Genomic DNA, 24,894 nt, shown 5'->3' on the forward strand with positions numbered 1-24,894 from the left:
TAGTGAAGCTTTTTGTAAATATAAACATTTATATTTATTCATTTATTGTTATTTCTTTTACATTTTACATTTAGTTTATATACATTCAGTATACGGCAGCCTTGAACATATGAGCGATTTCCAATTAACTCAACACATAATCGATGTCTTAGTAAACAGTTGGTTTGACGACATCAAACTTAAAATACACTGATGCATGATATTTCATTACAGACTGGAAAATTTAAACTCGGTTTTTAAACATCGATTCCCTCGAGGTTTTGGCTTGGTCCCCATGCAGCTTCCTCAAGCGGTCTCAGTTTTACTGTATATCAAAATATGACTGACAGAATCAGACTTAGCTAGAGCATTAATTTCGGTACTTAAATATTTGTATATACACAACAATTTATAGGGTCTTGCTTATGTTTTGCAAAATGCACTTTCTTTTTTTATGAATATAAAGTGTGGCAATTCATTAGGAGTGTTAAAACTAAGATACTGACAGCAGGAACCCTTCAGCAAATGTTTATATTTGCTCAAATATTATCTTCGAAGACCACAATTTCAAATACCATAACACCAACATGTCATTTAGTGCATGATTTGTCTTTTGTAATTGGTTGATTGACATTATCAGGTGATGTTATCAATGTTTTCTTAAAACCTCAAAATATTTATAACTGGAGTGGGTTCGCACTCAACAAAAAAAAATAAAATATTTTTTTATACTTCAATTGTATTCTTTTTTTGTAATTTTAATATCAAAGAATAAAATAATTATAAAATTAGTGTTTTCAGATGCATTACCGTGAACACGGCCCTATAATTAGTCTGTGCCTTGAAGAAGAAAATTTGAGCCCAAAGCTGATGAGCAAGTCCATTTAAACAACAGTTTTTGAGGGTCTTTTTAACTTAAATTTTACTTAATTTTAATTCACAGTGTTTAAAACACTGCTTACAAATTTAAACAAATATAGGACCATTACATGTTTGGCTGATCAAATTTTACGTTTTGATTCAGACATATTTTTTTGGGACAAGCAATTGTTATCTTTCAGCTTTAAATTGCAGGCACGTGTCCCACTGAGAGCAATAGTATCCATGTATATTTTTTTACAATTTCTGGACCCATACATGTACAAGAACATTATTTTTTCCATTGATCTGATTTTTTTCATTTTTGCAAAAAATTTGACAAGAATGGTACAAACGTTATCTTTTTTATTATTTTTTTTATTATTCAAATGTTTACAAAACAATCCATTATATTTGTTTTATGTTAAATATATTTCTTAAAAATAAAAACTAATTATTTCGCTTATGTTTTGATCAAAAAAAAAAAATAAGGGCGAAAAAAAAGTCTGATAACTTTTTTTGGAGAGAGAATAAAAACTCACTCATCTTGCAAATGTATGCATGATGTCTGCAACGAAAAACAACAAAATCGAAAAAAAGATCATGGCAAAGCAGTTGGACATATTAGTTCATCGCAATTATGCAATAAAAACGAAGTATAAATAGAACCCAGACATGCAAATGCATATATTATCCTGGTATCATCTAGCCGATTTTATAAGACAAATCTGTATCATTCTCAAACAAAAAATGTTTCGATATTTTTGTGGGCATGGAATTCGGGGAAATTAATCACATGCTTTGGAACAATTCCCACAGCTTCCTGATAATCAAAACTGTGGTAAAGACATTGTAAACGCTTGCTAAATCTTGCAGAATTACCAGCAGATCATCATCTCATTCTTTATATGTCTGTCTTAAAAGTCTTTTACAAGAACACCGCTTTAATAAGTGAAAGTTTTTCTCCGTCAATCAAGGGGCATTTTTGACAGCTCAGGGGCTCAGCCCCTGGGGCCCTATTCAACAAGATGATTTTAAAATTTCAGTAAACCTTATGATGCATTAAAGAGTGGTAAATCTTTGAAACACTTTTTGAGCAAATGCCGATGTTTTAATGTTGGTTTGAATGCAGACACTGACATTGTCATACCCCGTAGCCTTGATGTCATTGACCTCCTCAGCATCATTGAGCAAGAACTTCAACTCCATAGTCTTTCAAAACATTCAAATGAAACTTGGTATAAAAACAATACCCTTGTGCATATGTAAAGCAAGGCGTTTACTCAAAAGCCTTTTAAGGAATTGAAATGAAACTTGGTATAGAAAAAATACCCTCATGTTATTAGCAAGGCCATTTAATAACTCAAAAGTCTATCAAGAAATTTAAATGAAACCAAGCTATAGAAACAATACCCTCATGTTATTAATTAGCAAAGCCATTACTCAAAAGCCTTTTAAGGAATTGAAATGAAACTTAGTGTAGCAACAATACCCTCATGTTAAGCAAGGCCATGATCTAAAAGACACGAATGAGCGGTATGAATAAATTGTGAGAAAATTAAAAGAACTTAAATTGCTCAAGTCAATTATATTGTTCAAACAGAATAAATTTCAGAGTCTGCAGTGATCAATAATCGCTCCAAGTGATTGCATGTCGAAGGCATTTTCTAGGAAAAACCTGAGAAACTGGCATGCTTATGTTACCAGCATGAAGCCTTGCAGGAATCAATGAACTACACGCCCCCCCCCCCCCTTCCCCCCTGCCGCCTATATCAGATCAATCACGACCTAGAACTTAGAAGACATTTACATATGTTTTTGTTGGTTTCCCTAATTTGCCTATTGTTATACTACGATCATAAACATAATGCATTACTGTAACAGCTATCACAGTGGTGATAAATAACCCCAGAGGCGCTGTCTGGATGGTTACAGGAATAATATGTTTTGGAATAATAATAACAACATGAGCATTTGTATGTTTTGTGATTCATTAAATAAAAGAGCTTTTACAGACCATTTTTCACTATGCCAAGGGCCATAACTCTGGTTAGCCCAAGTGGAATGTGATGTGGAATAGCAGGTGCCCGTAACAGCCCAACTAAAATGACTAACATTCTTATAAATTTTCTTGGGTGTGGATACAAAAAAAAATACTTTTGGTACTACAATTGTGACTTGAAGTTATTTTGAACATTCTTTACTAATTCAAGGGCCATAACTCTTGTAAGACCTAGAGAACTGAAAATGTGAAAGAAATGGCAGGGGGCACAGTTACAGCCCTTTCTGACCAATACACAGGTCTATGAAGTTTCATGTGCGTATATGTGCAATATCAGCGGACCAGATTGCCAAAGCTTATTAGGACTAGGAACAATATAAACGGGAATATTCTGAAAGTCATTGACCTATTAGTCAGGTTGAAGATGTAGATAGACAACGACACCATGTAGTAACAAAGCAACCCAAACAAAGGCATAATTGGCCATTAGACAGATAACATCTGCAATCAAACAATTTAAAACTTAATCACACAAAGAAGCATATTTCTGAAGTCAGTGACACTTGTTATATATATTGTTTTTTTGTGATGGGGTCATCCTCAAATATTAACCTATGGCTAACAGTGTCTGTCTCAGCAATTCAGACATTGTCTAAAGTCAATGACATTACCATGTGGTCATCTTGTCCCAATGGACCAAACAGATAGAAACTTACAATCAGTGCCCCCTATATGGAATAATGGCTGAAAGATAGTGCAAAGGACAGCCACAATGATAGTTTCGCTAGCCAACATCAGGGGTCATTGAACCTGCAGATATCAAAATGGTACTACCAGCTGACAGAACCAGGATTTGACATTAAAGGGGGCATACATGTAACTTAGGGGCGTAACCTTGTGACCTGCACCCCTCCCTCAGAACCGAAATTTATCTGGTTGAAAGTGATATGGCAGGAGGTTTTGGGGGTATGCCCCTGAAAATGAAAAGGACGATTTTAGGGGAGGCGCGCACCAGGTGCTCCCCCCTGGATCCGCTTGTGACTACCAGGCAATGTGGTCATCCCAAACTGCATGACAAGAAAAGTAGGTGAATGGCCACACTGACAGTATCACTATTGCCATCACCATGGGTCATTGAACCTGAAGATACGAAAACTCAACAATGCAATGTGGTCATCCTAGCCCTGTGGATGACATGGAACAAGAGATTGAACTGGCTAGCAGACTTACCAAGTGCTTCCTACACATAGATGCAAGCATAAAAGAAGAAAGATAGGTGAATGGCCACATTTACTGAGTATCTGACAAGTCACCATTATGGGTCATTGAACTTGCAGATATCCAGATATAAGTTCCAGATACACCGAGCAATTTCCTCTAAATTGTTTATGGATAAACAAATTTCTAGCAAATTAGACCCTCACAGAATCTGTTCAGTTCTTGTGTTACAACTGCATCAGAAACTGTAACAGAATCATGGGCCCACACTCCAGAGAATGGAACATTCAGGTGATGCCTTTCACTAGAACAGATTAAGGAATAATGTTTATTGTCTTGACAGAAAGTGTTTAATGCCTCATGGATAATCCCTCACCCCTTCTAATCCATTTCTCACATCTGCTTCTGAATGCCATGGACAATATGCTAGGAAAATCTTATTATAATCAATAGTTTCAAATAAAGCAGTTTCATTGGTGCCAAATGGGGACCTCTTTGGAATCTAAGCCAATGAAATGCAGTCTATATTTATAAGATCTAAAACATTACATCATAGTTAAAGGAACTAGACACCAACTGATACAATTGCAAGAAAAAAGGAAATTGTCAAAAACTTACATAATATTGATATTGTTTTGTACAAGGCATTGAACATCCATTGATCACATTGGCTACAAGACAGTGTATCTTTCGCAGTTTAAGCGTATAATTCGAAATTTATTTGGTTTGTCTACGAAAAAATACCAGTAAATTTTAAAATAGCATCAGTTTAAGTTTATGTAATATTTATAAATAGCCAACATACTCAGGTTTCCCAGTTAACAGTGTGTATTATATATTTAGCATGTGAAAGTCACGTGATTAAATCACGTGACTTTCACATGCTAAATATATAATACACACTGTTAACTGGGAAACCTGAGTGTTGGCTATTTATAAATATTCTTTTAATTATGTTATTAAGTGTTGTACTATCAGTGTCATACTGTTTTTGCTGATTTTGGGACCATCTGGTGTCTAGTCCCTTTAATAATTTAGAAAACTTTCGATGAAAATGACCAACAAAGTTACAGAAATTAACATGTAGCCCTTTAATGATTTTTTAAAGTGGCACATTTGGCAGTTTGTGCATAAAAGTTATTGTTTATTTTCACTTTCCTCAATATAACTAAGTTGGCAGCCAGGTGCCTGGTTAATGCCAACTTAATGGTTTAGTTAATCCTGAATAAATAATTAAAATGCTCAGGGTTGGCAAATGAATAATAAATGTATATTTATGTAATTACTTACTTAAGTGTTAAAGCTGCACTCTCACAGATTTCCCATTTTTAACTTTTTTATTTTTTGTCTTTGAAAGAGCAAATTTTTGCGTAGACAAAAAATCAAACCGTAGATTTTCATATTACCGTTTCAAAATCAATGTTTTATGGCCTAAACCGTTATTAACGGTTTGAGAAATACGCATTAAATTCAAATTTTTGAACTTAAATATAAAAATCTGCGATCTAATTTTTGTCAGCTGTCTAATTTAACTGGTTTCCATGGATTTTAGTAAAAATTGGCTCATTCCAAGATTTTTTTTTAAAAAGTTGTCAAAACGTTCAATCTGTGTGAGTGCAGGCTTTAATTTGCCTATACAGCAAATTTAAATGCATGAAAAGAGGAATTACAATGCAGCTCTTCAAAGTGTATCCAAACCACCTTGGAACTACTCATATAGATAAGCAGGTAAAAAAAGTCACAAAACTGATACAGGAATGTCTCATTGATGACAATCAAATTGTAATCCGAGTTCCAAACAAGCCCACAATCCCTGCCCTTAGGTAAAATGCTTTACCGGGCTTGCTGAAATTCTGGATTTTATTCAGCAGGGTTTGTTAATAATGTTGATGCCAAGCATGAGTGTTGGATTTCGGGCTTAATTGTTCACCCAAGGTCTTATTTCAATGACTGGTACCGTAAACATTTTTGAACATAGGTCTGACTTGAATTTCAAGAATAGGGGCACGCAGTGACCCTATAATGATCAATAGTCAATAAAAAAAATCCAAATCCAAAGATCTGTACAAAGATGATCGGTCTTAATTTGAGCTTTTTTTCTCAATATTGAATGAGGACACCATATCGATCATCTAACGATATAAATTCTAGGACGCACCAGGGAACAGCTCATAATATGCTTACACTGAAAGTGCATTAAATGTACATAAAAACAGAATTGGAGCATTTGTTTCTTATGGGGCATTGATTTTTGTGATGCCTAATTTTGAAACATTTTAGACGTTATTATAAAAGCAGTCTGATAGATGTACATAAGCCAACTGCCTGAATCCAGTGGTAAGAAATTGTGTTTAGGGCAAGTACTTTTCTTAAGCAGCTCACCCGATCAGTTAAGTCTACAGTTTGGTTTCATCATAAACAGGGCACATTTTGGCTTCTATCTAATCAGGACAAAAGGGAGAGTACATTATTGCAACTCAACCCCATCTGTGCAGGCTTCTGCCTGATCTGTGCAGGCCCAAACACTGGCAATGACACATTTTGGCTTCTGCCTGATCTGTGCAGGTCCAAACACTGGCAATGACACATTTTGGCTTCTGCCGGATCTGTGCAGGCCCAAACACTGGCAATGACACATTTTGGCTTCTGCCTGATCTGTGCAGGCCCAAACACTGGCAATGACACATTTTGGCTTCTGCCTGATCTGTGCAGGCCCAAACACTGGCAATGACACATTTTGGCTTCTGCCTGATCTGTGCAGGCCCAAACACTGGCAATGACACATTTTGGCTTCTGCCGGATCTGTGCAGGCCCAAACACTGGCAATGACACATTTTGGCTTCTGCCGGATCTGTGCAGGCCCAAACACTGGCAATGACACATTTTGGCTTCTGCCGGATCTGTGCAGGCCCGAACAGACAAGGGCACATTTTGGCTTCTGCCTGATCTGTGCTGGCCCAAACAGACAAGGGCACATTTTGGCTTCTGCCTTATCTGTGCTGGCCCGAACAGACAAGGGCACATTTTGGCTTCTGCCTGATCTGTGCTGGCCCAAACACTGGCAATGACACATTTTGGCTTCTGCCGGATCTGTGCAGGCCCAAACACTGGCAATGACACATTTTGGCTTCTGCCGGATCTGTGCAGGCCCAAACAGACAAGGGCACATTTTGGCTTCTGCCTGATCTGTGCTGGCCCGAACAGACAAGGGCACATTTTGGCTTCTGCTTGACCTGTGCAGGCCCAAACACTGGCAATGACACATTTTGGCTTCTGCCTGATCTGTGCAGGCCCAAACACTGGCAATGACACATTTTGGCTTCTGCCTGATCTGTGCAGGCCCAAACACTGGCAATGACACATTTTGGCTTCTGCCTGATCTGTGCAGGCCCAAACACTGGCAATGACACATTTTGGCTTCTGCCGGATCTGTGCAGGCCCAAACACTGGCAATGACACATTTTGGCTTCTGCCGGATCTGTGCAGGCCCAAACACTGGCAATGACACATTTTGGCTTCTGCCGGATCTGTGCAGGCCCGAACAGACAAGGGCACATTTTGGCTTCTGCCTGATCTGTGCTGGCCCAAACAGACAAGGGCACATTTTGGCTTCTGCCTGATCTGTGCTGGCCCGAACAGACAAGGGCACATTTTGGCTTCTGCCTGATCTGTGCTGGCCCAAACACTGGCAATGACACATTTTGGCTTCTGCCTGATCTGTGCAGGCCCAAACACTGGCAATGACACATTTTGGCGTCTGATCTGTGCAGGCCCAAACACTGGCAATGACACATTTTGGCTTCTGCCGGATCTGTGCAGGCCCAAACACTGGCAATGACACATTTTGGCTTCTGCCTGATCTGTGCTGGCCCAAACACTGGCAATGACACATTTTGGCTTCTGCCGGATCTGTGCAGGCCCAAACACTGGCAATGACACATTTTGGCTTCTGCCGGATCTGTGCAGGCCCAAACACTGGCAATGACACATTTTGGCTTCTGCTGGATCTGTGCAGGCCCAAACACTGGCAATGACACATTTTGGCTTCTGCCGGATCTGTGCAGGCCCAAACACTGGCAATGACACATTTTGGCTTCTGCCGGATCTGTGCAGGCCCAAACACTGGCAATGCCCTGAGCGGGCACCGTCCAAAAACGATTTGTCACCTTCAGCCACTACTGTTTATAAACGGAATGAAATAATTTAATCTATCTTTATTTTGCTCATTTCATTCATTTTTTTCTCGGCAAAAATCAGTAGAATATTTTTTGGTGTGGCCTTACATTAAATTCAATAAATATTGATTGCAGGTATTACAGATATTACAAATCTGTTTTACCTAATAACCTCAAAATATGAATGACTCAATGAAGTGGATAATAATTACACTCCGATGAACTATTGACATTTGATTAAACATAGAAAGTGTTTTTACTGATACTGTTCATTCAATGTATAACAGAGGTTTTCATAAAGAAGTACTGTTTTAATGAAGTAAAAACTATTCTGATTCAATAATTTATGAGAAATGTCAAATTTTACAAAGTTGAGGTAATACTTGATTTAAAAAGGCAAGACTTGAAAAACGGAATTTGACACCTTCAATTTTATGCCTGATTCAGCAGTTATTTTTCCTCTCAACAAAATTAAAAAAACATAAAAATAAAAACAGAAATTTTGAACTTTTGTGAAAATTGAACATGTTCTATCATCGGGAATGGGGCAAATTTGGATAAAAATTCATTAATATTAAAGTCTTAAAAAAAAATAAAAATAAAAAGTTTGACCTATGGACCACAAGATATAAATGGTTTGTTTGGCATTTGCCAACCAACCCACCAAAATACCAGTAACCAAAAAGATTTTTGACCCTATTTTCAGTGGTTTTTAAATTTCGGAAATAAGGGGATAGGTCATTTTAAAAATATATCCTCACCAAACATATACCTACCCACACTTAAATACGATGATAAGGGAAACACCTAACATTTCATTTATTTACTGTGGCCTAAGGGTAATTTCAAAAATATTTGTTTTTCTTGAGGCCAATAAAAAATACCTTCTGGTTCGGGTGACCCGATCTTAACCTAATTAATGGGCACTTAGGTCCTACTGTGTTTATAGTCGGTAAAAATAAAATATAAAAAACATGCTTTTTTTAAGTGTGTGTTTTAATATGTAGTTTAAAAACTTTTAAAGCTTCATCACACATAACGTTCTGATACAAAGCCTTGAAAAAAAAGCCTACCTACCTTACCTGTTTTTTGAAAAGGTGTAACCCTAACCAAACCATATTTCGTTTGGCCTGATCATGATATGACAGGAATACAAACATCAAAGAAAATACTTTCTAATGCAGTGAAAATCATAAAAATAATATTTTTGCAAATGATAATATTTTGACAAGTGAGGGGAATAATTATTTAGGAATGTCATTGAATCTTCGTAAAAATCAATTCACTTGATCTTATCAGCAAGTTAAAAAATCTTAATAATCAACACTGTCACACTTGTGTCTTTTTAAAACATAGATTTAAAGTGTACAATGCTTCTAATATGATTTGTTTTAACAAATTTAGGAAATATTGAAAATATCATACAAAACAGGTTTATTTATAGAATGTTCAATGTCATTAAAAACAAGTCCAATTATTAGAAGTTTGTTCTATATCATTCAAAACAAGTTCATTTATAGTTTGTCCAATATCATTAAAAACAAGTCATATTATATATATATATAAATAAGTTTTCCCACTCCTTATGACTTTGCCACACTTTATTTCATCATACAAAAAAGTGAATTTCACAAAACACTGTTCAGGGTATGACACAATATATACTTGGATCAGGAGTTTTATTTTACTCCATAAAAGCAATGAACGTGATTGGGGGCAGTCTTTTTGAGATACCGTAAATGTCATATTAAACTTGCTCGGCGCATGTCACTTTCACCACCCAGCATGCTTAAAATAAGAAACATTTTTCCGTATTCCGTAAACTGTTAAAATCAAATAAATTCCATGATCGGTCATGTATAATGATAAAAAAGGTTCATACCAAATTGCATATTTTGCCCTGCCGGTATTGATTGTGTTTTGAAAATAAGCTATATCAATTGATGTAATCAATTCTCTAGTAACTAAAGAAATAAATGCAAGTATGCAAGTCCCGCTGCACTGGTAAAAATAATGTTTTCCAGGGTTGCTCAAATTCAGGATTTTTTTATACAGAACGGCTTGTTCATTTTTTTTGCAAGCTCTTATATATAAGGATATTGGCTTGTTAATCCAAAAGTTTAATTTTCTTGACTGCAGTAGTATGTACAATATCATCTTTATTGCAAGGAGCTAACATTCTGAACAGCATTAAATGTGTTTTTGTCCACAAACTTTGTATAAAAAACAAAATCATGACATGCCTGGAGAATGAGTGGAAATAAATTTGATGTCAATTTTGCGAGAAGATAATTGCATCTGGCAGATGGTGAATTGAAATACCTAGATAGTAGTTACAAGTATAATTATATGCATCTATGTTGCATCTTATTTTTATTGTAAGTATCACCTGTAATGAATTCAGTCCTGGGAAAATATGCATACTCACTTACTGTTACAATAAAACCATGGGTCTGAGGCCATGCAAAATTAATTATAAGCTTACCAGACAAACTTTAAAAAATGGGTAAGGGAGTGCAGGATCGTTTTGTTAATTTCAAAAATTATTTTTTTACATAAACTGAAGCCATATATGCACTTAAAATGTGGGATAGTGACACATGAAGCTGTTGAATAACCAAATACATAATTTTAACATAATTTCTTGAAAGCATTTCTCCCAAAATTATTCTTATTTTGGCTAAAAAAGGAAGAAAATTAGTATATGCAAATTTATTTTAGCTCGATTGTGACGAAAGCTAAGCTTATAGAATCACTCTCGAGTCTGTTTCCTGGGCGGAAACCAGTACTGTGTCCGAGAGGCCATGAGTAAGTACCCCTGATGGGGATCGAACACACAACCTCTTGGGTGAGAGGCGGACACCTATACCACTAGACCACTCTCACCCTTAAGTTCATGGAATAAAAAAATGTGGCACAGTTATGAAAATATTTCCAAATGGGGTGATACCAAACATTAGTTTTATTTGGCCTAAGTAAGCAATCAAGAGAATGTAAGAATCCATTGTTGTAGGAATCAAGGTTTTATTGTCTAACAAATCTGTTGGTACTTTAGTATTCCCACCATTTTTGCATTCAGGAACCCTTTAGTATCTATTTTTTAGAATCTGCTAAAAATGTTTCGCTATTTTATTTCGCTATCCACAATTCTTAGTGGAATATGACTCCATGTAAAAGTTCAATCAGTTACAGACATCAAAATAAGACTTTTGAATGAACAGGCTAAAATTCTTACAACAATGCTTGGCATAAAAGAAATCAACAAGCCGTGCTATATAAATCCAGACATTGCGCAAACCCAGAAAGCATTTTACCAAAGCTTATTTCAACCACTGATCACTACCGGCTACAGCAAGTAAAAACAGATAAAAATAATGATTTAAAAAAAGGTCATTATATTCAAATCATACAATCTAATCATTTTACTATCAGAGAATTCCTTAGTATTTTGCAGAAACAGAGTCCTCAGGGCAAGTTGGGATATTTTAATTGTTTGAACTCAAAACATGAATTTTTGAAAAGGTATCAAAAAAATTGGCCACTTTACGAATTTAAGTTTTAACAGTAAATTTTAAATTACTTTTTCACCATAAATTTTCACTATGAAAATAAGTCGTTTGGTCTTTCAATCATGGCCACATGGTTATGAAGAATGCTTGAATCTTATAGTTTTATCACAGAAATGGCAAATATTTAGGTTTCGACAAACAACAGAGACAAGGCCAAGGCTATGACAATATCATTGTCAAAAATTTAGACTTAATTAAGTAATTCTATTATTCATAATCACTTTACTGAAACTTGAAAGGATTTGGGATGTCAAAATTCATAGAGAAATCCTATTATCATTATTTGAAATAAAAAATACCTTGACTCATTTCTGGAAAGAAAAAATCAGACGAAAAACTAGTAGGCTTTGATGAAAATTAATAATACACTAATGTACTAAAATGTTTCACTGACTAAGTAAGTACTGTACAGTATGTGTCTTATTAAAAAATAATAATAAAGGATATTTGATAACAGAAGACCATCAAAAACCATTAACTTAAGTTCATAGCAACACAAATTAAATTACCTCTGCATTTCTTATTGCTGTTGTTGGATCTTCTGTGTCCATATTAACCGTTTTTAGCCGAAAACATGCACCATCCGGTAACTCATCCACTTTAAAATCCTCGGACAGTTGTCCCACATCGCTCTCCGACTTTCTCGACTCGCGTTCTGCATGTTTAGCCGTCTTTTCTTCAAATTCCTTCTGATCTAGTTGATCAATAGTCTTTTTAGCCCGTCCTAAGTACATGTTTCCAAATAAAATTCCGTTTAAGATTAAATGCAAACAAGTTTCATAGCATCATATCCAGCATCCATTCTTTTGTTTTGTCCCAAGTTGCTGACTCAATACACTTCCGGTTCATGCGCGAAACCGTGAAAAGTGGGCGGTGCTTAATTGTCGCGGTTGATTTGACCGCAAAACTTCTCTGTTTTTTTTTTAAGCAGTGGTTAATTAAAATAAAATGATACTGAATGATATGCGACTTTAAATAACAGGTAAATATTTACCTGATCTCTTCACTTGAGTGATCACAAATAGTTTCTCAATGACACAGTGGCATTATGATACTGGTATATGGGCAAAGGCTGAAACCAGGATTTATCGTAAAAGGAGGCGCAATTTCAGCGACTTAATCGAATAATATAAACAGTACGGTGAAAATGTGTGTGTGTGTGTGTGGGGGGGGGGGGGGGTACTTTTATAAGGCTGAAATGCTTATACCCTGTGTATTATATCCATATTTTTAAACTTTAAGACCTATTTTGGACCTCAACGTTTCTCAACGGTCATTGCATACTGTCACGGTGGTTTATAGGTCCGTGATACTGTAGAGCCAATAAATGATTAAAAAGAACTGCACACACATTATAAATTATTCATAAAAATATAAAAACTCGGTAAATGAATTCTTCTCTTAATGATACCTCACGATCTCTTTCAGAGTAATGGTGAAATTGGAAGTTCATTAAATAGTCCCGGAGAAAATCAAATCGCATGCATGCTCTGTGAGTTGAAATGGTTTCGAGATTAATTAAACATGAGTAAGTGTTAAACATTATAATTTGTCAATTGAGAAGGCAGTATTTCTCGAGATTTCCATACATTTCTTACAGTAAATCATCAGTCAGCCATTATTAATGTTAATCTAGTTAAGCGGTTGATTAACAGTGGTCGAGTAAGTAGATAACTCACAAAATTGGTCAACATTATATTTTGTCCAATGAGGAGGCAGTCGGAAGACAAAACCATTTATTTTTTATAAGAACATACTAACAATAATTAACGATTACTTATGGTATGTATAATATGAAACCAGGCTCATTCCAAGGTCATTTTATCGCTCATCTACCCATTCTCATCCTCATCTCATCCATCAGAGGTTTGATAATAATAACTCTGGTGTACGATAATGTCATTTACCCCACTGACATTTCTTATTGCATCCACTGCACATTACCCTACACAGACCAAGTGCCTCGAAGTTGTACTATCATCAAAATTAAGCTAATGTACATCTGTAGCACTATAGCAACAGCAACATACAATTATATATTTACTGTTCTAGCTATAACTTACAGCTGTAGCTATAAATGAAATATATTATATTACAACTGTCGCTACATGTAAACATGCAATAACATTATGTTGGCGACAAAAGAATACCTACAGTTGTATTAAAGCTGATGCTACACTTATATATATATATAACAAGTATAATTATTATGATGTCTCTCCGACTATAGATAATCTCTCTCTCTCTCTCTCTCTCTCTCTCTCTCTCTCTCTCTCTCTCTCTCTCTCTCTCTACAGTATAAAATGTAATTAAGAACAACTCAATGCTGTTGAAAATTACCCCAACATATGCTATTGCTATAGTATAAGTTATCTTTGAAACATTGACACAATGTTTTAATCGACACATTCTATGAGGTAATGTTCTTTTTTAAAAATAGTTAAAACATGCAATAATGTGTAACATACGATGCTTTTATTCGGTAAAATGAGTTGAAACTAGAGTTCAGCGTAGACCTGAGTATTTTTTATGATATTGGAGCCAGGTGTTTAATATTGAAAACGCAAAGACTGTTCAATCGTCACTAACCCATCTCAAACTTGGCCCAATTAGCGGCTAATCAATCAGTTTGTGTTTGCCATCGTCACTCTGATGAGTGACTATTAATTGACAATATTGTTTGTCATATGGTGATAAAACTATTAAATGTAAAGGAACCTAGAGCAGTATTCATGGCGCCGGTACAGATGAAATAAATTCCTTTTGAAATTAAATTTATTGAAATAACTAATCGTATCTGAGATTCTAAAATCAAAGTCAATGCTTTATTTATTCTATTTTATAGAACTTTAAAACACGAAGTATTACTCGTTAATGAAAATGGTCTCACCGACCTGTGAATGTCTGGAATATGATAAAAGCATCAGTCATAAGACCAAGTTGTGATTTCTGATATTCTAATTGCCAGAACCTTTTGTGAAACATGTAACGTTGTTGTGGTTTTTGATTTTATAAGGTTAAGATAACCTTTTTTCTCTATAACTTATTTCGAAAGTAAATTCACCCACTTCTGCAGTGAGATGATCTTTTTTTAAATGTCTCCTCTCTTGCACGACACTTGTAATTCCACATTTTTAGGATCGGCGCTTTGGTCTCCCAAGGACTCTGTTCTAGGCCATTTCACATTAACGTTTTAGTAAATGCGAACCCGTTTGGATTGTACCAGAATTTGAGATTAAAGATCTGTGCGTACCCCTGGAAGTGCGCATTCTACACCAAATTGAACAGAATAAATAGAGGCTTTTGACGTTGTGCTTATAAACGCGCTAAGTTACGCACACCTAACGGTAAATCTTATGTCCAACAACTTGGGTGAACTAAAGTTTTGAAATTTGAACGTTCGTCAGTATCATTGTTATGAAACACAAAACAAATACCAGTAAATCAAATTTATTTGATAAACTCAGTTTGAACCATTAATCAAAACAAAACGATTTTAAAACATAATAAAACATATTTTCAACGTATTTCGGAAAGACAGAGAGAGCAATATGAAAGGAACGAGAATAGAAAGTATAACAGCACATAATAACAAACAAAACAATGACATATGTTGGTACGATTGCGTATGGGCGTATGACATGTCAACTTTGGCTAATTTGTGGCATGCATCCAGTCATCTCCAGGTATTCCAATGGCGAGTTTTATCAGCTGCTGACCATTGTTAAATCAGAAGGTAAGTCTGAGAGAACTTCCAGCAGATTTACTTAAACGTGATCTGTGACGTGGTTTGTCGCCTGCCGCCCACGACTTGGACTTGACACGGAAGTGACGTAAGTCGTCCACGTGCTCCTGGTGCAACATGGGAACATAGATTTGGGGAAAGCACTGGTCCTGAAAGGAGAAAAATCACAATACATATTTAAATATTATTGGTGTGAATAGTTTAATAATTATATGTATGTCAAACATGAATATCTTAATATAAAATTAAATTATTATTTTTCTTAACTGTTTTATCTTTTAAGTCAAGAAAATGTGACCGGGTACAGCGTGCATTATCGTTCGCCTTGGAAATAAGAAACCAACGTCCACATGCTAAACAAATTTATACCAATAAAATATTAAATATAGCACATACCTGGAACTGGTGATAAAACTCCTTGTATCCGCCTTCCAAGAGGTAAACCTCTGGGAAGTTCAGTTGTGGGTAAGAATCCTTGTTCGATTCACGATCCAGCGATCTAAGATGGCGGTACATCTTTGGGCCTCGTTCTGATGAGAACTCGCAGTGAAAAACGATCACGTGATTCTTTTCTGATGAGGTCATTGTCTCGTTCAGGAAGTTCCGGATGGAGTCCTTTGTGTAGAGATTAATGGCGCCCCGGATATGGCCTCCTTCAAACTCGTACGGGTATCTACAGTCAATGACGGTCAAGTGATCAATATGGTGGTCGTAGTCGCCATTCAGTACAGCTGACATCTGAAAAATATAGCATCATTTTCTGATGAGGATGTTGAGATGGCATTTTCTTTTCAAAATAATAATAACTAGCATTTTAAAATCTTATCTAGAAAATGAAAGCTTTCTATTGAAGAGGGGATTATAAGAAATTAATACATTTTGGATGTGAACGTAAAAAGGCATTTATCGCCTAAAATACCCTGTTATTCAGAACACTGATTTAAGCTTCTTTAGAAATTAAACAAAACTCACCGTTTCCGGCAAAATGGCCATGAGATCCTTGTGTTTGCCGGCCACGGTCGGGAGCCCGTTGTCCCGTGACCCATCTGCCACAAGGTCGGAGTTCGTCGAGAGCCGTTCAACCGCCTGAATGACGTCACTCGTAGACGGTCGGCTCTCATTTGTGATGACGTCATTGATTTGGGATGACTTCGGGTGGACCTCAGAAGTTCGGCGTCTTTTCTGATCATGGTAAACGTCATTGACGTCAATCCTACGTTTGTTGAAGTTCTTGTAAAAAATTTCCTCCAATGTTGTTTCCTCTGATTTCAGATCGTGGTCAACGGAAAGCTTCTTTCTCATGTTTCTGGAAAGTTAGCAATTTATTGTCATATCGGATTATCAATTTGGAGTGCTAGCAAAAAAAACAAGTTCATTTTATTGTTTACTGAAAAATTTCACAATGATGTTATGATAATAAAGAACAATAAAATCAACTTACTGCGCTGCGAAGCGGCGGGCCAACGGTGACACGGAACAAAAATCCAAACTCTGTGGAGGCATTTTTGAAATTTCTATTAAAAGCAGTTCAGTCTAAGTAAGTTGTGTAAACGTAAACGTTTGGTAGAGATATGATGAAATTTGGAAGATCGGCTGTTTTATATACGATCTGAGTCAAAGGCGTTAAGATAATTCAGCTGTTCACTCAAGCACGATGATTGGAGCGGCGGACGCTCTGAGCCGCTCAAGTCAACGCTCATTTACCTACTGAACACCTCAAACGCGGTCCAATTAGCCGCTCATCAAACAATTAGTGTTAACCATTGACAATCTGATGAGTGATTATTGCTGGACAATATTGTTTGTCAGATTGTGATGAACCTTTTACAAGGTATTGGACCAAGAGCAATATTCATGGCGATGTTTAAGATGAAAGAGACTTTTAATGAGATAACATTAGTAGAATATTAGATTGTATCGATATAAACTTTATTGTCATTAGAAGATATGCAGACAGAAACCAGAAAATGACAATATGTATTGCTTTTTGCTTATATCATCTTTCAAAGTAATAGCAGTTTTATTAAGTTGGTAGAAAATGTCACAATTGAGGCGTTTATAAATAATAGATTGCGGCCAGTTATATGTGTTTTCAAATGTAGTAAGTGCAGCAGGATTTTGCACTCCCCCTACCCGCACACAAAATGTTTGAAAAGTACGACAACTGCATTACACGATTATAAATTATTATTGAACTGTTTTCTTTTATAATTTTATTACTAAGATGTTTTTGTTGGTGTGTGTGTGTTTGTTGTTGCGATATTACAGGCCGAATATCACAAAAATACAAAGTCATATCTCAATCTCAACCAATTTTACTGTATATTATAAATACTATCAAAATCGTATATGTTTTCACAACTTTTAAAATTGTGTTCTCTTATTGGCAATATTGATTCAAACTTTGGTCAAGATTCCTAAGAACTTTTTTCTACAGCATAGAATGTAATTAAGAACAACTCAATGCTGTTGAAAATTACCCCAACATATGCTTTTGTTATAGTATAAGTTATCTTTGAAACATTGACACAATGTTTTAATCGACAAATTCTATGAGGTAATGTTCTTTTTTAAAAATAGTTAAAACATACAATAATGTGTAACATACGATGCTTTTATTCGGTTAAATGAGTTGAAACTAAAGTTCAGCGTTGACCTGAGTATTTTTTATGATATTGGAGCCAGGTGTTTAATATTGAAAACGCAAAGACTGTTCAATCGTCACTAACCCATCTCATACTTGGCCCAATTAGCGGCTCATCAATCAGTTTGTGTTTGCCATCGTCACTCTGATGAGTGACTATTAATTGACAATATTGTTTGTCATATGGTGATAAAACTATTAAATGTAAAGGAACCTAGAGCAGTATTCATGGCGCCGGTACAGATGAAACAAATTCCTTTTGAAATTACATTTATTGAAATAACTGATCGTATATGAGATTCTCAAGTCAAAGTCAATGCCTTATTTATTCTATTTTATAGAACATTAAAACACGAAGCATTACTCGTTAATGAAAATGGTCTCACCGACCCTGTGAATGTCTGGAATATGATAAAAGCATCAGTCATAAGACCAAGTTGTGATTTCTGATATTCTAATTGCCAGAACCTTTTGTGAAACATGTAACGTTGTTGTGGTTTTTGATTTTATAAGGTTAAGATAATCTTTTTTCTCTATAACTTATTTCGAAAGTAAATTCACCCACTTCTGCAGTGAGATGATCTTTTTTTAAATGTCTCCTCTCTTGCACGACACTTGTAATTCCACATTTTTAGGATCGGCGCTTTGGTCTCCCAAGGACTCTGTTCTAGGCCGTTTCACATTAACGTTTTAGTAAATGCGAACCCGTTTGGATTGTACCAGAATTTGAGATTAAAGATCTGTGCGTACCCCTGGAAGTGCGCATTCTACACCAAATTGAACAGAATAAATAGAGGCTTTTGACGTTGTGCTTATAAACGCGCTAAGTTACGCACACCTAACGGTAAATCTTATGTCCAACAACTTGGGTGAACTTAAGTTTTGAAATTTGAACGTTCGTCAGTATCATTGTTATGAAACACAAAACAAATACCAGTAAATCAAATTTATTTGATAAACTCAGTTTGAACCATTAATCAAAACAAAACGATTTTAAAACATAATAAAACATATTTTCAACGTATTTCGGAAAGACAGAGAGAGCAATATGAAAGGAACGAGAATAGAAAGTATAACAGCACATAATAACAAACAAAACAATGACATATGTTGGTACGATTGCGTATGGGCGTATGACATGTCAACTTTGGCTAATTTGTGGCATGCATCCAGTCATCTCCAGGTATTCCAATGGCGAGTTTTATCAGCTGCTGACCATTGTTAAATCAGAAGGTAAGTCTGAGAGAACTTCCAGCAGATTTACTTAAACGTGATCTGTGACGTGGTTTGTCGCCTGCCGCCCACGACTTGGACTTGACACGGAAGTGACGTAAGTCGTCCACGTGCTCCTGGTGCAACATGGGAACATAGATTTGGGGAAAGCACTGGTCCTGAAAGGAGAAAAATCACAATACATATTTAAATATTATTGGTGTGAATAGTTTAATAATTATATGTATGTCAAACATGAATATCTTAATATAAAATTAAATTATTATTTTTCTTAACTGTTTTATCTTTTAAGTCAAGAAAATGTGACCGGGTACAGCGTGCATTATCGTTCGCCTTGGAAATAAGAAACCAACGTCCACATGCTAAACAAATTTATACCAATAAAATATTAAATATAGCACATACCTGGAACTGGTGATAAAACTCCTTGTATCCGCCTTCCAAGAGGTAAACCTCTGGGAAGTTCAGTTGTGGGTAAGAATCCTTGTTCGATTCACGATCCAGCGATCTAAGATGGCGGTACATCTTTGGGCCTCGTTCTGATGAGAACTCGCAGTGAAAAACGATCACGTGATTCTTTTCTGATGAGGTCATTGTCTCGTTCAGGAAGTTCCGGATGGAGTCCTTTGTGTAGAGATTAATGGCGCCCGGATATGGCCTCCTTCAAACTCGTACGGGTATCTACAGTCAATGACGGTCAAGTGATCAATATGGTGGTCGTAGTCGCCATTCAGTACAGCTGACATCTGAAAAATATAGCATCATTTTCTGATGAGGATGTTGAGATGGCATTTTCTTTTCAAAATAATAATAACTAGCATTTTAAAATCTTATCTAGAAAATGAAAGCTTTCTATTGAAGAGGGGATTATAAGAAATTAATACATTTTGGATGTGAACGTAAAAAGGCATTTATCGCCTAAAATACCCTGTTATTCAGAACACTGATTTAAGCTTCTTTAGAAATTAAACAAAACTCACCGTTTCCGGCAAAATGGCCATGAGATCCTTGTGTTTGCCGGCCACGGTCGGGAGCCCGTTGTCCCGTGACCCATCTGCCACAAGGTCGGAGTTCGTCGACAGCCGTTCAACCGCCTGAATGACGTCACTCGTAGACGGTCGGCTCTCATTTGTGATGACGTCATTGATTTGGGATGACTTCGGGTGGACCTCAGAAGTTCGGCGTCTTTTCTGATCATGGTAAACGTCATTGACGTCAATCCTACGTTTGTTGAAGTTCTTGTAGAAAATTTCCTCCAATGTTGTTTCCTCTGATTTCAGATCGTGGTCAACGGAAAGCTTCTTTCTCATGTTTCTGGAAAGTTAGCAATTTATTGTCATATCGGATTATCAATTTGGAGTGCTAGCAAAAAAAACAAGTTCATTTTATTGTTTACTGAAAAATTTCACAATGATGTTATGATAATAAAGAACAATAAAATCAACTTACTGCGCTGCGAAGCGGCGGGCCAACGGTGACACGGAACAAAAATCCAAACTCTGTGGAGGCATTTTTGAAATTTCTATTAAAAGCAGTTCAGTCTAAGTAAGTTGTGTAAACGTAAACGTTTGGTAGAGATATGATGAAATTTGGAAGATCGGCTGTTTTATATACGATCTGAGTCAAAGGCGTTAAGATAATTCAGCTGTTCACTCAAGCACGATGATTGGAGCGGCGGACGCTCTGAGCCGCTCAAGTCAACGCTCATTTACCTACTGAACACCTCAAACGCGGTCCAATTAGCCGCTCATCAAACAATTAGTGTTAACCATTGACAATCTGATGAGTGATTATTGCTGGACAATATTGTTTGTCAGATTGTGATGAACCTTTTACAAGGTATTGGACCAAGAGCAATATTCATGGCGATGTTTAAGATGAAAGAGACTTTTAATGAGATAACATTAGTAGAATATTAGATTGTATCGATATAAACTTTATTGTCATTAGAAGATATGCAGACAGAAACCAGAAAATGACAATATGTATTGCTTTTTGCTTATATCATCTTTCAAAGTAATAGCAGTTTTATTAAGTTGGTAGAAAATGTCACAATTGAGGCGTTTATAAATAATAGATTGCGGCCAGTTATATGTGTTTTCAAATGTAGTAAGTGCAGCAGGATTTTGCACTCCCCCTACCCGCACACAAAATGTTTGAAAAGTACGACAACTGCATTACACGATTATAAATTATTATTGAACTGTTTTCTTTTATAATTTTATTACTAAGATGTTTTTGTTGGTGTGTGTGTGTTTGTTGTTGCGATATTACAGGCCGAATATCACAAAAATACAAAGTCATATCTCAATCTCAACCAATTTTACTGTATATTATAAATACTATCAAAATCGTATATGTTTTCACAACTTTTAAAATTGTGTTCTCTTATTGGCAATATTGATTCAAACTTTGGTCAAGATTCCTAAGAACTTTTCTCTACAGCATAGAATGTAATCAAGAACAACTCAATGCTGTTGAAAATTACCCCAACATATGCTTTTGTTATAGTATAAGTTATCTTTGAAACATTGACACAATGTTTTAATCGACACATTCTATGAGGTAATGTTCTTTTTTAAAAATAGTTTAAAACATACAATAATGTGTAACATACGATGCTTTTATTCGGTTAAATGAGTTGAAACTAAAGTTCAGCGTTGACCTGAGTATTTTTTATGATATTGGAGCCAGGTGTTTAATATTGAAAACGCAAAGACTGTTCAATCGTCACTAACCCATCTCATACTTGGCCCAATTAGCGGCTCATCAATCAGTTTGTGTTTGCCATCGTCACTCTGATGAGTGACTATTAATTGACAATATTGTTTGTCATATGGTGATAAAACTATTAAATGTAAAGGAACCTAGAGCAGTATTCATGGCGCCGGTACAGATGAAACAAATTCCTTTTGAAATTACATTTATTGAAATAACTGATCGTATATGAGATTCTCAAGTCAAAGTCAATGCCTTATTTATTCTATTTTATAGAACATTAAAACACGAAGCATTACTCGTTAATGAAAATGGTCTCACCGACCCTGTGAATGTCTGGAATATGATAAAAGCATCAGTCATAAGACCAAGTTGTGATTTCTGATATTCTAATTGCCAGAACCTTTTGTGAAACATGTAACGTTGTTGTGGTTTTTGATTTTATAAGGTTAAGATAATCTTTTTTCTCTATAACTTATTTCGAAAGTAAATTCACCCACTTCTGCAGTGAGATGATCTTTTTTTAAATGTCTCCTCTCTTGCACGACACTTGTAATTCCACATTTTTAGGATCGGCGCTTTGGTCTCCCAAGGACTCTGTTCTAGGCCGTTTCACATTAACGTTTTAGTAAATGCGAACCCGTTTGGATTGTACCAGAATTTGAGATTAAAGATCTGTGCGTACCCCTGGAAGTGCGCATTCTACACCAAATTGAACAGAATAAATAGAGGCTTTTGACGTTGTGCTTATAAACGCGCTAAGTTACGCACACCTAACGGTAAATCTTATGTCCAACAACTTGGGTGAACTTAAGTTTTGAAATTTGAACGTTCGTCAGTATCATTGTTATGAAACACAAAACAAATACCAGTAAATCAAATTTATTTGATAAACTCAGTTTGAACCATTAATCAAAACAAAACGATTTTAAAACATAATAAAACATATTTTCAACGTATTTCGGAAAGACAGAGAGAGCAATATGAAAGGAACGAGAATAGAAAGTATAACAGCACATAATAACAAACAAAACAATGACATATGTTGGTACGATTGCGTATGGGCGTATGACATGTCAACTTTGGCTAATTTGTGGCATGCATCCAGTCATCTCCAGGTATTCCAATGGCGAGTTTTATCAGCTGCTGACCATTGTTAAATCAGAAGGTAAGTCTGAGAGAACTTCCAGCAGATTTACTTAAACGTGATCTGTGACGTGGTTTGTCGCCTGCCGCCCACGACTTGGACTTGACACGGAAGTGACGTAAGTCGTCCACGTGCTCCTGGTGCAACATGGGAACATAGATTTGGGGAAAGCACTGGTCCTGAAAGGAGAAAAATCACAATACATATTTAAATATTATTGGTGTGAATAGTTTAATAATTATATGTATGTCAAACATGAATATCTTAATATAAAATTAAATTATTATTTTTCTTAACTGTTTTATCTTTTAAGTCAAGAAAATGTGACCGGGTACAGCGTGCATTATCGTTCGCCTTGGAAATAAGAAACCAACGTCCACATGCTAAACAAATTTATACCAATAAAATATTAAATATAGCACATACCTGGAACTGGTGATAAAACTCCTTGTATCCGCCTTCCAAGAGGTAAACCTCTGGGAAGTTCAGTTGTGGGTAAGAATCCTTGTTCGATTCACGATCCAGCGATCTAAGATGGCGGTACATCTTTGGGCCTCGTTCTGATGAGAACTCGCAGTGAAAAACGATCACGTGATTCTTTTCTGATGAGGTCATTGTCTCGTTCAGGAAGTTCCGGATGGAGTCCTTTGTGTAGAGATTAATGGCGCCCGGATATGGCCTCCTTCAAACTCGTACGGGTATCTACAGTCAATGACGGTCAAGTGATCAATATGGTGGTCGTAGTCGCCATTCAGTACAGCTGACATCTGAAAAATATAGCATCATTTTCTGATGAGGATGTTGAGATGGCATTTTCTTTTCAAAATAATAATAACTAGCATTTTAAAATCTTATCTAGAAAATGAAAGCTTTCTATTGAAGAGGGGATTATAAGAAATTAATACATTTTGGATGTGAACGTAAAAAGGCATTTATCGCCTAAAATACCCTGTTATTCAGAACACTGATTTAAGCTTCTTTAGAAATTAAACAAAACTCACCGTTTCCGGCAAAATGGCCATGAGATCCTTGTGTTTGCCGGCCACGGTCGGGAGCCCGTTGTCCCGTGACCCATCTGCCACAAGGTCGGAGTTCGTCGACAGCCGTTCAACCGCCTGAATGACGTCACTCGTAGACGGTCGGCTCTCATTTGTGATGACGTCATTGATTTGGGATGACTTCGGGTGGACCTCAGAAGTTCGGCGTCTTTTCTGATCATGGTAAACGTCATTGACGTCAATCCTACGTTTGTTGAAGTTCTTGTAGAAAATTTCCTCCAATGTTGTTTCCTCTGATTTCAGATCGTGGTCAACGGAAAGCTTCTTTCTCATGTTTCTGGAAAGTTAGCAATTTATTGTCATATCGGATTATCAATTTGGAGTGCTAGCAAAAAAAAACAAGTTCATTTTATTGTTTACTGAAAAATTTCACAATGATGTTATGATAATAAAGAACAATAAAATCAACTTACTGCGCTGCGAAGCGGCGGGCCAACGGTGACACGGAACAAAAATCCAAACTCTGTGGAGGCATTTTTGAAATTTCTATTAAAAGCAGTTCAGTCTAAGTAAGTTGTGTAAACGTAAACGTTTGGTAGAGATATGAT

General features: G+C 36.1%; 2 protein-coding genes and 2 pseudogenes across 3 annotated transcripts in view; all 4 read right to left on the bottom strand.

Moving 5' to 3' along the window:
- Window positions 1-12,608, bottom strand: part of LOC128203321 (uncharacterized) — an 87,945-nt gene extending 75,337 nt beyond the window's left edge. For both annotated transcript variants that reach the window (XM_052904703.1, XM_052904702.1), the window contains exon 1: window positions 12,311-12,608. In XM_052904703.1, coding sequence (XP_052760663.1) covers window positions 12,311-12,535 — 225 coding nt within the window. In that variant the 5' untranslated portion in view covers window positions 12,536-12,608. The remainder of the gene's footprint in view (window positions 1-12,310) is intronic.
- Window positions 12,609-15,530: 2,922 nt separating this feature from the next.
- LOC128203325 (M-phase inducer phosphatase 1-like) lies at window positions 15,531-16,554 on the bottom strand. The gene is made up of 3 exons (XM_052904712.1): window positions 16,519-16,554; window positions 15,943-16,284; window positions 15,531-15,695 (listed from the first exon to the last, which is right to left on the bottom strand). Exons 1-3 carry the CDS (start codon window positions 16,537-16,539, stop codon window positions 15,531-15,533), a joined length of 528 nt encoding a protein of 175 aa, XP_052760672.1. The 5' UTR covers window positions 16,540-16,554.
- A 2,862-nt stretch (window positions 16,555-19,416) lies between these two features.
- LOC128203326 (M-phase inducer phosphatase 1-like) lies at window positions 19,417-20,439 on the bottom strand (annotated as a pseudogene).
- Window positions 20,440-23,302: 2,863 nt separating this feature from the next.
- On the bottom strand, window positions 23,303-24,325 carry LOC128203327 (M-phase inducer phosphatase 1-like; annotated as a pseudogene).
- Window positions 24,326-24,894: the final 569 nt, after the last annotated feature.

This window comes from Mya arenaria, chromosome 9, assembly GCF_026914265.1.
Source record: "Mya arenaria isolate MELC-2E11 chromosome 9, ASM2691426v1".
NCBI lineage: Eukaryota > Metazoa > Mollusca > Bivalvia > Myida > Myidae > Mya > Mya arenaria.